Source organism: Lepisosteus oculatus, chromosome 3 (assembly GCF_040954835.1).
Source record: "Lepisosteus oculatus isolate fLepOcu1 chromosome 3, fLepOcu1.hap2, whole genome shotgun sequence".
NCBI classification, from domain to species: domain Eukaryota; kingdom Metazoa; phylum Chordata; class Actinopteri; order Semionotiformes; family Lepisosteidae; genus Lepisosteus; species Lepisosteus oculatus.
This window is the reverse complement of record NC_090698.1, coordinates 57,676,533-57,689,363: the sequence shown is the minus strand read 5'-3', so window position 1 is coordinate 57,689,363 and position 12,831 is coordinate 57,676,533. Positions and strand designations below refer to the sequence as shown.

At 39.5% G+C, this 12,831-nt stretch overlaps 1 protein-coding gene across 1 annotated transcript in view; it reads right to left on the bottom strand.

Moving 5' to 3' along the window:
- The window catches only part of pgm5 (phosphoglucomutase 5), a 52,967-nt gene that overhangs the window by 29,673 nt on the left and 10,463 nt on the right, over positions 1-12,831 (bottom strand). The window contains exon 6 of the mRNA XM_006626868.3: positions 11,046-11,200. Within this exon, the coding sequence (XP_006626931.2) occupies positions 11,046-11,200 (155 nt within the window). The remainder of the gene's footprint in view (positions 1-11,045; positions 11,201-12,831) is intronic.

The window sequence follows — 12,831 nt, the reverse complement described above, 5'->3', positions numbered from 1 at the left end:
CATGCATTTGTTCTGACCTCAGTGAAGCATGAAATGAAAAATTACTTTTTCAACATTTAGGCTTTAGCAAATAATTGATCGCCCACTATCTGCCAATCCAACCGTTTTCAGAGAGTTAACGTTGCTCTTGTTAAGGTTTGTGGGAACCCAGCATACAGATGAAGGACAACACATTAGATGGCACACCACATCTTTGCAGGGCACACACATACAGCACACAAAATCACAGGGGCAGCATAGACCAACTAATTAACATTTACAAGCCAGCATGTCTTTGTGAACAGGGGAGGAAACTAGAGCACCTGGTGAAAACATGGAAAAACAGTGCAAACTCCATGCAGAAGACACCCACATCCAGAATTGAACCACAGGCCCAGGAACTGGGAGACAGCAATGTCAAGCCCCCATGTCATCCTTATTTAGTTAGGTACTTCTGAACAACTCTTTTCTAGAGAGGGGGGACGCTTCACGAGAAAATATCCTTTTTTTCTGTTACTGTCATATAGGCTACACACATGCAGACTGTAATGCCTGCTAAAAACACCTTACAGACCTTTTAAGTAGCACTTAATATCTCTGCGACAAACACTAAAGTGACATTTTCGGTCTGTAGCCCCTGTGTTTGTTTGTTTGTTAAGTCAGTTCCGGAGTGAACATCTTTCAGCGTGAACATAATTCTTAGGTGCAACAGCTTTACTCTCAGCTTCACAAAAACCACAAAGCAGAACCTCATTTTGCCAATGAATGACTTCATTATAAAACCCACAAATTATCTGAATCACTTTTTAACAAAATCCAAATGGGCCTTTGAAGCATCATGGGGCTCACAACTTCAGATGTTTTCACAGGACTGCAGTAAAGCCAAAAGCCATAATCTCGGGCCCTCTGTAATTCATTGCTCATTTAGGCAAGAACCTGATCAGAAAGATATTTTCTAAGCATTCGGCTCCCTACGGACCACATTGCTGTTGTTTAAAAATTCAAGTTGTTCCTATTTCCTCTCATGTGCCGCATGTTAAAAAGCCCCACGAACTTCACACACGGTCCAGGGCCAGTAAAGTGTTTAATTTTAGCTCCATTTGATGTTTTTGCTTTGCCCATTCCAGCTCAAAGGAACAAAAGGAAACATTAATTGCTCTGTTTCTTGACAAGGAAGATTGTTGGTTTGTGAGAAATGTCTGACATAACTTTATAAGGAAGGGTGAAAACTTACATTATTCAGTCCATTTAACTGGCATATTTTCCCCCAACGTCCTGGAAAGGATCTAAATAGGGGGAAATATATACAAAACCACTTCTTCAGAAAAGTCTTTGCTTTTGATCAAGCAGAGCGAGTGTAGAAATACTAATCGAATATCTTAAGCTGTACAGCATTTAAGGCACGCCCTAGTCGTTATCAAATGGATTTGCTTCTCTTAGGTTTGTGTCCAATGCTCTTTTTTATAATACATCAGACAAGTAAGTTAATAATAACTTACATAGAAGCTAACAGAATAATATGCTGAATGTAAAATGATAAAGTGTTTAAGATGTCATGTCATAGTGGTGTGAGAGTTACCAAAAGAGATCATACTCAAACAATCCTCATAACATGTAACAGAATGTAATTGTGACACATGGAGCCTAGGATTTTGCAATTACAACTCAAAGACACACCGTACGGAAACCGGGAGTGGCTATTAGCTATTAAAAAAAGTTATATCAAGGGAACGATTTACAGTTCGTGTGCACGAAATAACTCAATCGTTCCCTCGTTTTCTTTAATTCGTGTGCACGAAATAATGTTTTCTAACTCTTTCCTTGGCAATTGGTCAACAATAAAGCCATTTTTTTCTGCATATCGCCGTCGGTAGAGCCCATTAAACATGAGCAAACTCTTCAGTTTCCGCTTGCTGAGTGACAGTGATGTTCTGTACTTCAAGAGTAGCTACAATGCCATCATAACTCATCCCCAAAGCAAAATAAAACTTAATCGGTTTATCTCTATCCATTATCCTAATCTGCAGCAATGTCAGTTAGGCTTTACTGTACTAATATAAAGACACTGTAACGTGTTAACTTCTGTTTGATAGCGTTGTTAGGAGCCGGAGACAATGCTGGCGCTTTAGAATTTCGCTTTCTATGGGCGCGCGACTACCATGACACGAAGGAAAGAGTTAGACAACATTATTTCGTGCGCACGGATTAAAGAAAACGAGGTAACGATTTAATTATTTCGTGGGCAGAAATTGTAAATCGTATAACTATTTCGTGCGCACGAATTGTAAATCGTTCCCTCGATATAAATGTTTTTTCTTACTGATGGCCACTCCCGGGCTCCGTAAAGAGACCTTTTTTGGCCATTCATGGGGGAAAAAATAAATTGATTTTAAACCCCACAATGCTAGCAAATCTTTTATGATACAGTACAAGATTTCATCCTGATCGTGCAATATTCTTGTGTGGCATTAAAGAAAAACTAGCTTTTTAAAAAATGGCTAGAAAGGCTACAGATAGTGCTGTTTCTATCTCTCCTCAAGCACTCTTCAAACTTTGTGAAAAGGAGAATTTGGTAGGCAGGCCAATGAATGGGCTGTAGTAGCAGCTGCCCTGCCACTAGAGGCCTCCAATGGTCCTCCAACAATTGTAAATAGGCTCATGGGGAGATAATTAGATAATTAGAGAAAATTACTCACTCATATGAGTTGAATTTGTGGTGAGTTTGTTGCTTGGTGGCGAGTGGGTTATTAGGAAGCAGTCGAGGCGCAGTGACTAGCTAGAGAGAAAAGTGGGTTTCTGCACTCTTTTGACTGGAAGGTCTGAACATCTGCAATAAAGCTTCCTGCAGCTAAAATCTGCCTGTCATCACGCGCTTCTCTGTATGCGGGTCACTGGGACTGTCTTGGCCAGGGGTGAGGGGTCCCAGAGTACCTCAACTGGCTGAGGTGCCCACTTGAGCACAGTTTGGGTTGCCTGAAGCAGGTGTTGTGGGTTCTGGCCTGGTACAACAGTGACTGGATTCCCCAAGCCAGACATAGAACGCAAGTGGGCGCAGAGTACCGCAGCCTGCCAGAGCTCGCTCGGCTTCCTCACGGACACCTGCAGGCGCATGGTGCTGTAGGTAAGGGATGTGTTTCTCCTGCAGTCAGTGCTCAACCTGCCGCAGGGGGCTGAAGCCTTGATGCACCAAAAATCTCAAAGGTGAATGGGTGGAGTAATCAGGTTAACACTTTGCTTTGTCTTCTTGGGAGAATGTAGTGAAACTGGTGACATTGATCATCTCAATCAATGAAAAAGGGAGGTGTGTATGGCTTTTTCCTATTGAGGTATGTAAAAAAAAAGGTAAGATTCCCATTGATTGTAATTATAGAATAAATGTTTCCCACTGTAAATGAACAAGCAAATTCATAAGACTGTCTTCTCGTTCACCTTAAAGACTATTCAAATATTTCATTGAAGAGTTAGAATTCAAATGCAGCCCATTCTTTCCAGCGGCCCTGAACTCCAGAGAGTCTTCATTCTTGTCCCTTTAGGTTGCGAGCGAAACCGCTGCCCCTCTGGGGTCACAGTGAAGCAGATGTTTCCTCTTGTGTTGATTGAATTTCTCCCCGAGTGCACATCTGAATGTCATGCTACCCAAACAAGCTTTGTAAGCCAGACGCGAGATTTAGAAGTTATCAAAACACCCCCTCCCCCTTCCCACATTGTTTTTCTGTTCCAGGGGTTTAACGCAAATTTCCTATGTGGTACAAAATGTCACCCACACTTTAAGGCACAATCCATGTGTAATATTTTCCATTAAACTATACACCAGATGATAAAACATGCATTGACTTGTTAGGGCTGCAAAAACCGCAGATATTACATGAATCAGAACCTGAACAAAATGTGTAGTTTTCATTGTTTTTTGTGGGGGTAATGTACATAGTTGGTGGGTTACAATGATTTTGGATTTCTGGAAACATATGGAAGTTTTGTATGTTATGCTTTACAAAATGTATAATATAATTTATAATCTTCATACAACAGAAACCTCTTACTTGGACAATGGTCCATGGGAGACACATTACTGTATTTCAGCACAAAGTGCCAGCTAGGTATTGACTTTAAATGTTATTGTTTTTTTAATTTAAAATAAACACATAACCTTGAAAAGATTAATAAAATCTAAATATTTGAAAACTCTCTATACACAGTATGTCTACTTAAAAATTAATATTGCCACCTGGCAGCTTAGTGAACATACAATACAGTGTGTATTGAAATTACCAGTGGGTGACAAGCTACACATGCATAAAAAAGTAAGATATCTGTCAATTAGTCAAAACAAATCCCAGCTAGAAGCTTCATGGCAGCAAGATTCACATGCAAAGAAAGAAAAAAATGTCACCACCATCCACTTTTGATACAGCCTCACACATTAATATTTTGTTACTTTGACACAAAACAAACATTTAGCATGGCTTTCACAATGTGGAGCAAAGTCAAATGAACAACTATCAAGACAAGTGGAGATTCTTCCAAGTAACTGACCGTCTTTAGAAATTCATGCCACTATAGCACTTGAACATTGTTGAACTCTATATATTTTTAAAATACAGAATTCCCAATTCTTTTAAAGGCTTCACCCTCTATTGACTCCTGTACTTGCTTGGGATAGAAGGAGACACCTGGTTCTCCGGCTTGGTCCGAGCTCCATAGTGCCCAACAGATGAGTTAGCACTGACTGGAGGAGAGGAGCCTCTCTCACTGACATTCCTGCAAGGCTATAGTTACCCAGCACGTAACTAGAGAGGATGCCGAATGAATACCCTGCCTTGATAATAACCTTGTCTAGCTAATCCCAACTCTACCTTGACAGCATTCACCCAATTTTACACTGCAACTTGGGGAATCCCAGTCATAGTTAGCCAGCAACATAAACCTCCGCTCTGCACTGTAAGTCTGTATATGGGCTGAACCTCTGGGCTGGATATACAAATATTCACTCGCTTTCCATTCTCAACCAGGCATTCTGCACTCCACTATTTTGAAAGGTGTCCGAGACCATATCAATGCATGCATATACGTGATGAGTGCCAGGAATGATGAAAAAGTCCTGTAGTGCAACAGATACACCACCAAAAACATTGTTACAAGCAAGTACCAGAGGTGAGCTTCCAGAATACAAAGGGCAATTAATTAATACCCCTCTTGTTGTGGTCATGACTGATCAACAGTTGGAAAAAAGAGATTGTGAAAAAAACTCTATAAAGAGCAAACTTGAAATCCTTGTGAAAGTGTGAGAGCTTTGAAGACTGCATTTTAACTGGAGCAGGCTTGAGTGAGGCTTAGCTGCCAAATTGCATGTAGAGTGTTATAAAGTTCACACCCACAGCTATGGGGAGGATGAATGCGACTTGCAGAATAAACAGTGAAACAAGTGATGCACATACCAGGGGACACACGTGGAAATTGTGGGAAAGAGCATTTAAAACCAAGAACAGGGCAGGATTTATTAGTCAAAACCTCTTATATGGAGTTTTTGGAGGATCTGGATACTGTACTTAAAGCGCTTTACAGGTAATGGGGACTCCCTTCCACCACCACCAATGTGCAGCCCCACCTGGATGATGCGATGGCAGCCATAGTGCGCCAGAGCACTCACCACACACCAGCTATCAGTGGGGAGGAGAACAGAGTGATGAACCAAATTCATAGCTAAGGATTCTTAGGAAGCCATGATTGGTAACGGCCAATGGGAAATTTGTCCAGGATGCCGGGGTTGCACCCTACTATTTTTAATGAGCATAGATGGGCAGGGCCTCAGTTTTACATCTCATCATAAGGACAGCGCCTTTTTACAGGATAGTGTCTCCGACACTACACTGGGGGATTAGGACCCACACAGACCGCAGGGTGAGCACCCTCCTATCGAACCCTCTAATACCTCTTCCAGCAGCAACCTTAGTTTTTCACTTAGGCTCACATTTGCTGAGCTTCAGTGGGCTGCCAGTTGGAAGTTGCAGGGAGATATGGCTGCTGGCTGAGAATAAAGTGAACATCTTTGAGTAGTCCAGTCAAAGTCCTAACTCGAATTCAATGGAACATGTGTTGCCAAAACTGCTGTCCACCAACAGTGCCTAACCATTTTGCCAGAGCTTGAGCAAGTTTGCAAAGAATAGGTGATAATTACACCACCCCAACGTGCAAAGCTGATAATGTACTTATCCATAAACACTCTAATATATAATTGTAGCCGAAGATATTTCCAAAAATTATTGACTGGGGGGGCTGAATATTTAACATATTTTAGCTTATTATGTTTTTTGCAGGTGTTCGTTTAAATTAAGCTTCTATTACCCCATAAAAATGTATAGTTTGACCGTTCAAGTTTAGTTTAACAATATCCACTTTAAAACTGTGTATACATTTGTAAATTCACCCAAATGGGACATGATTAGAGGTGGGTGAATGCTGTCGCAATGTTCTGTATTTCCAGCAAAAATGCTGTAGTATACAGTAAGCAAGAGGCAAAGAAGTCTGCCACCAGCACCACATATTAGGTCATTTCCTCAGCTACTGCCAGTACTAATGTAAGTAGTGCAGTGCTTTATTACCGTAAGTTTCCTTGCAAATCTCTGAGGTGACAAACAATTCTATTGCAGGAAAAGTGGGTCACAGGCTAGGGTCAAGTTACAGAGTAGCTTTAAAATTACATATGGGCAAAAGCAAAATTGGGAAAACTGAAATGGAACTATAGAATATATATTGCAGAAATAAAACCCTTTTACCCAGACAGAAATATAATACAAAAAGAAGCTTTATGAAATCCCTTATTTGATACGAGAAAGTGTCTTAAAACTTTTCCAAATGAAATTGCTGTCTACCTGTTGCAGTGTACTTTATCAAACTAAGAACTTCTTTTTGTAAAGGGTTGTGGGACTGTGGAACAAGCTACCCAACTATGCTTGTTGAAGCCAATATCCTGGCTTCTTTCAAGAAACAGCTGGATGAGATCCATGAGTCAATTAACTACCAAAGAGGCTAGATGGGATAAAACTTTCTCATTTATATCATTTATTTTTAGTTTACTTACAGCTGGGTCTTTTTAGGTCTAGTATGCTATGCAGACTGAAATATAAGTACCCCTGAGTGTGTGCTTCACATTTACGAGCATTGGCCAGAGAAAAACCAAAACACGACCTTAACTTTATCCTATTTAGCACCTCTACAATGAGATTGTCTTTACACATGAGGTAATATTGGAAAAAAACACTTTTGTTATTGATTATTTTGGCGATTTGTTATATACTGTGTTACACTGCAGCTGCAACAATACCTTCCTTTTTAGTGTAAAAACTGGGTGCAGTTTCATGGAGGAGATCCTGGTGGTAGTGCACCAGACAAAATACAACAACATGCAGCACTGGTGTTGTAATACAATAGTTTTAGACACAGAATCATTAGTCTCAGAGTAAATAAATGTAGTGTTCTTTCCAGCATGTAAAGTTCCAACAAATTGAATAATTACAATGCTTTTTAATATTTAATAATATGGGGGGCTTTGTTCTGGCTTTAATTGTTTTTAAAACAATTTTGGTTTTAATTTGAGTTTGTGAGTTGGGTTTTTATTTACATAGTGCCTTCATATATCATGAATTAAAAATTTCACGTTTCACAAGGAAATGATGTAGAATATGTTTTCACCTAATTAATGAAATGATGACACACACAAAATGAGCCCCGGAACATATAATACATCACTGAGAAAACAAAATTAAGAAAGGTATCCACTTCCATCACACAAGCAATGTTTGAATTAGAGGAAAGCCTTTTCGATTAATAGAATAATACAGCACATTACACAAGGGGTCTCAGACGACCTGATGTCATAGACAACCTCAAGGCTATTTATGGGAGCTGAGTCGGACTGAAAACTTCTTCACCAACGTCATGAGTGATCTCACACAGTTATTAATGGATGCTTAGTCTTTATGAATGGCTCCTCACCAGAATACTTTCCTGAGCAAACGGAGGAATGAAAAACATGGGAGTATTTGTGGAACAGGGGTATGTATGGTATGAAAAAAAACCTCAACAGGGAATTCTTACATGATATTCTCCCTAAAACCATTGCACGGTCCAGGCCATCCCCATGCAAGTGAAGCCTTTATGACTCAAGCCTGCTCTTCACAGGATGAGTTGATTGAAAGAAATGGATCTATGAACAGAATCAGATTAGCTGCTTATAAACATAATACAGTGAATGCTCGATGGATAAGAATAAGAAGACATACAGTAACCTAACAGAACTAACCAGGTGTGTTAATGTAATACAGTGTTTAAAGAGCATAGACCTAGTTATTAAACCGAGTTTATTATACAGTACAAAACATAAGTATAATCCAACTATATACTAAAAAAGGACACATCATAACATAATGTGCTCTACTCATTGCTACCAATAAGATGTAGTTTTTTATTTTGAAGTCCAACATCAACTTATTAGAATTCAGCATATTTGATGACAAGCTCATTTAAGCTATAAACAACTCCAAATTAAGCTACCCATAAAAAAGGTCTAACCTCTTTTTCTTGCATTAAAGGCACTATGTACATTATTATATTCTGATATGGTAACAGATAGATTTGATAGATCAAATACTTGATGTTCTGGAAGCAGAGGAGACAGGGAGACTGGGATAGTCTGGGATCAGAGATAAGGCAGAGACTGGGATCATGTAAGGCAGAGACTGGGACCTGTGTTAGGACAGAGACTGGGATCTGTGTTAGGGCAGAGACTGGGACCTGTGTTAGGGCAGAGACTGGGTTCTGTGTTGAAGCTGAGACTGGGATCGTGTTATGGCAAACACTGGGACCTGAGTTTGGGCAGAGTTCTCCTGCTGCCAGGCTAGTCTCATTGATGGGGCCCAGGAAGTGAGAGGTAAAGACTGAATACGTAGTGGAAGATTCATCACATTACACAGGTTCCACACCAGCACTCACTAACTCTGTAAGCCTGATGTGATGCAACAAGTTCGACTAGAGTCTCTGAACAGCACTTGACTGTATTATTTCATGTGACTATATCTGCATTTCCCTCATAAATCCTTAGAACCTAGAACCTCTAGAAACCTCTAGGTGCTAAGACACTTAGACCACAATATTTTGTGCGGTCAACAAGAGATATAAATTATATGATGAAACTGAAATGTAAGTATTGATGCTTAATCGTTCTCTATTAATTACCCGTTTGACCTTTTCTGCATTCTCTTGAAGCCATTTACCTGTTTAAAAAGAAGTTTTTTTTATTAAATGTAAGCTGTTATGTCTCATTTGTGTATAAGAATATGCAATAATATTTTTTGAAAATAATCATTTTTTTAATTAGAAAGTTTAAAACTGCCTGTGAGATGTACCAAAGTTTAAAACCTTTTCTCACCGTGCCATCTTACTTGATATGCTAACTTAAGCTCAAACATCTCTTCTTGACTCCCTTCATTAGAACAGAAAACACTACAGTTGTCATGATGAAACATATGACTTATCACATGAGTTTGATGTCTTCTAAATGCAAGCTACACACAAAGCTTCTGTTCACACCCAGTGAATGGTCCATCAGCATGTAGCATACAGCAGGCAGCTGTCTGGGCAATCATGTGACTCTGTCTCAAAAGCCCACACCAGCCAGCTGATACTGTAACAGCCTCAGTGCTGTCACAAGACACAGCTAATGGTCCCAAAACTCTTGCAGAGGGACCACCCAACTAGTCCCTCTAGTCATAACATGGGAAACCCAAAACCAATAAGCAATGCTTGTATCAGGCAGTGTAATTCAATTAATCACTCAAATGGCATTTCTGATAAACAAGGCCCGTAGCACAAAAAAACAGATATTTAGACTTATACAGTAGAATGCCACTCTACAAATGATTGTATTAAAAACCTATTGTGCATTTTTCAGCATCTACATATGCAGCAGAGAAAACAGTGAGAGATCAAGAATTATTCACATGTGTGGAAGCAATATTGTTTAATGTTTCTATAAATCTCTTTTCCAGGTGAACACAGAAGTTGTAGATTTTCTATCTGACAAAACTTACTCAATTTCTATTGCTTCACATTCTCCGATACATTTATCAGTAATTTTGAAAATGTTCAAGTCTGTAGTAGTTTTCGTTTTAAAATATATCCTGCATTTTTCGGATGCTTTTTCCCTACACTTTTGCATAGTGAGACATCAACAATACAGTGTTGCAGAGAACCTGAACCCACAACCTTGTTATTACAAGAGTTCTAGCCTCTCTTGTGCCACAGACAAAAAAGTACATGAGTGGTTTGTGAATTTGGAAACACATCATTCTCACTTTTGCACTGATAAGGCTATTAATAGGAAACTGCCTACTGCCTTGTCTCTCTCACACCTGAAGAAGGCTCCACGGCCAAAACGTTGTGTTCTCTTTCTTCTTTTTTTCAGCATGGAATAAACCTATTACTTGTTCCTTATTAATAGGAAAACTGTCTGACACACCAGTTTCTGAAGTTAAAAAAAAAATTCAGAGGTCAACCCCTAATCTCACCCACTTTTGCATATGTCTGTATAAATATCATACTTCATATCCACCCCATCTTCACCCACATTCCACCTCCATGCCAGTAAAATGTATGTTGGGGGTCAGTCCTGACGGCTCCATACATACAGATGAGTTATCATTCTCTTCAGCCAAGTGAGTCACCCCAGTAAAGCTCACTATTCGAACTGTGCCTTTTCTCCACCTGATTCAGGGTTTGCATGAACTGGAGTTATTTCAAATGACACGCCAACTGTCTCTGTGTGTCTGTGCACCACTTCACAGATGTTGAACATTGTAACAGAGCTAACCTGCCATTCTGATTCTGTGATGCAGGCTTTTAGTTCTAAAAAGTCTTTCATTATACGATGTATACAGTAAGTTGTTAAGGCACAATATCTACTCATCTATATGATCAGCTTTCAGATAATAAGCCTCATTTAGCTTTATTTACAGACTTACAGGTTCATAAAGGGGGTCTAATACATGAGTAATCCTAACTCAGAGCCTTACCTATCCAAGGCTGTGCTGGTGGGCATACTTCGTGCAAAGCCCCGGACTCCCATCTGCCTGAAGTAGGGAATGCACGAAAGATTGGCAGCAATAACAGCCACCGAGTCCGAGGGATTCACGAAAAATCCATTTTGCCCGAGGATCATGTACCGATCCTGCAAGGAGCAAAAGACAAACATGTCAAAGCCAGGATCATTTTCAAACTGCCTCACACCTTTAAATGAGGAAATGGCAAATGACAACCTTGTTCTCAGCCGCATAAAAATCTTGTTCCTTGGAAATCTGTACTCTACCTGAGCGAATATTTGGTTGAGCTTTGCAGTAAAAGGAAACTGGAGGCCTCCAACACAATTTTAAACAGGCTCTGTTTATGATACCTGCTCCACAACTACGCTAATTAAAAGCAGAGAGGAACAGCGGCTGGAAACTTTACAAACATGCTTTTTGTCTCCATCGAGTCCGCTGTGACATGATAATCGGCGTAGTTTAAGGTTTGATCAAGGCATCACGAACGTTGCCAAAGGGTTATTTCACATCCCACATTCAGGAAGAAAAATCCACCATACTTGTCCTAAGATCTTGGTATGAGGTCTGTTAATAACAATGCCTACAACATGTTAATGTACAAAACTTCTAGGCTTAGTAATAGCTGGAACAGAAAACCTGCATCAGTGCTGCAGGGAAAGGCTGTCTTGTGATGCCTGTTCTGAAAGTATAACGTAATGCTTGTGTTTGTTATGCCAGTTGCCAAGTCACAGAGGAAATTATCTACAGTTTGATTTCATCTCCATTCTCGCACTGATTTATGACCCAGGGTACGAGAATTAAAATATCAGACCAATTGTATTTATGTCATATTTAATTATGTAGAACAGAGTACACATGTTTCTTATGAGCATAGTGTGATTATTCATCCATACATTTTCTAACTGCTCTATCCAGCACAGGGCTGAGGGGGAGCCGGAGTCTATCCCAGCAAGCAACGGGCGCAAGGCAGAATGCCAGTCCATCGCAGGGCACACACAGATAGAAACACACACACACACGCGCACAAACTCACACCGGGGCCAATTTATATTCCCAGAAGCCAATTAACCAACCAGTTTGGACTGTGGGATGAAAGCTACGCGCTGGATGAAACCCAGACAAGCACGAGGAGAACATATAAACTCCACACAAATAGCACCGCAGGCATTAAACCCAGAGTTGTGTAATAATAATACATTTTAAATATGTTAAAACTGCAAATTCCATGCAAATAGCACCCCAGGAAGTAAACCCAGGGAACTGTAATAATACACATTTAAAATATGTTAAAAATTATTTTTCCAGTATCAACATTGATTACTGAATCTGACACCAACATGATGGGAGAAACATATTTTTTTAAAGCAAAACATCAGTGCAAGACATAATGTCATTCAACAGCCCAAAATAAGGAGTCCTTGTGTTCATTTCCATAGTTCATTTCAGTAAATTACCTTTTAACTGGATGCTAACATTGGTTTTCAAATATGTTTGCATAAAGTTTTTATATGAAAGACATATGAAATTACAATTATTAGTAATTTTGGAATATTTATCATTTCCAATTGAGGTTTAGAAAAATGATTGGTCTCACACTCAAAAGCAGGACAGGGTCCACAGTATTTCATTTCAAAGATTAATTTATTCATTTGATTTCTTTGCACAGAAAATAATAGAACGATGCATTTCAACACAACAATATTGTCTTCCACAATGATGATCACTTGAACAACCATTTGTGTGTATGACTAAACTGAAT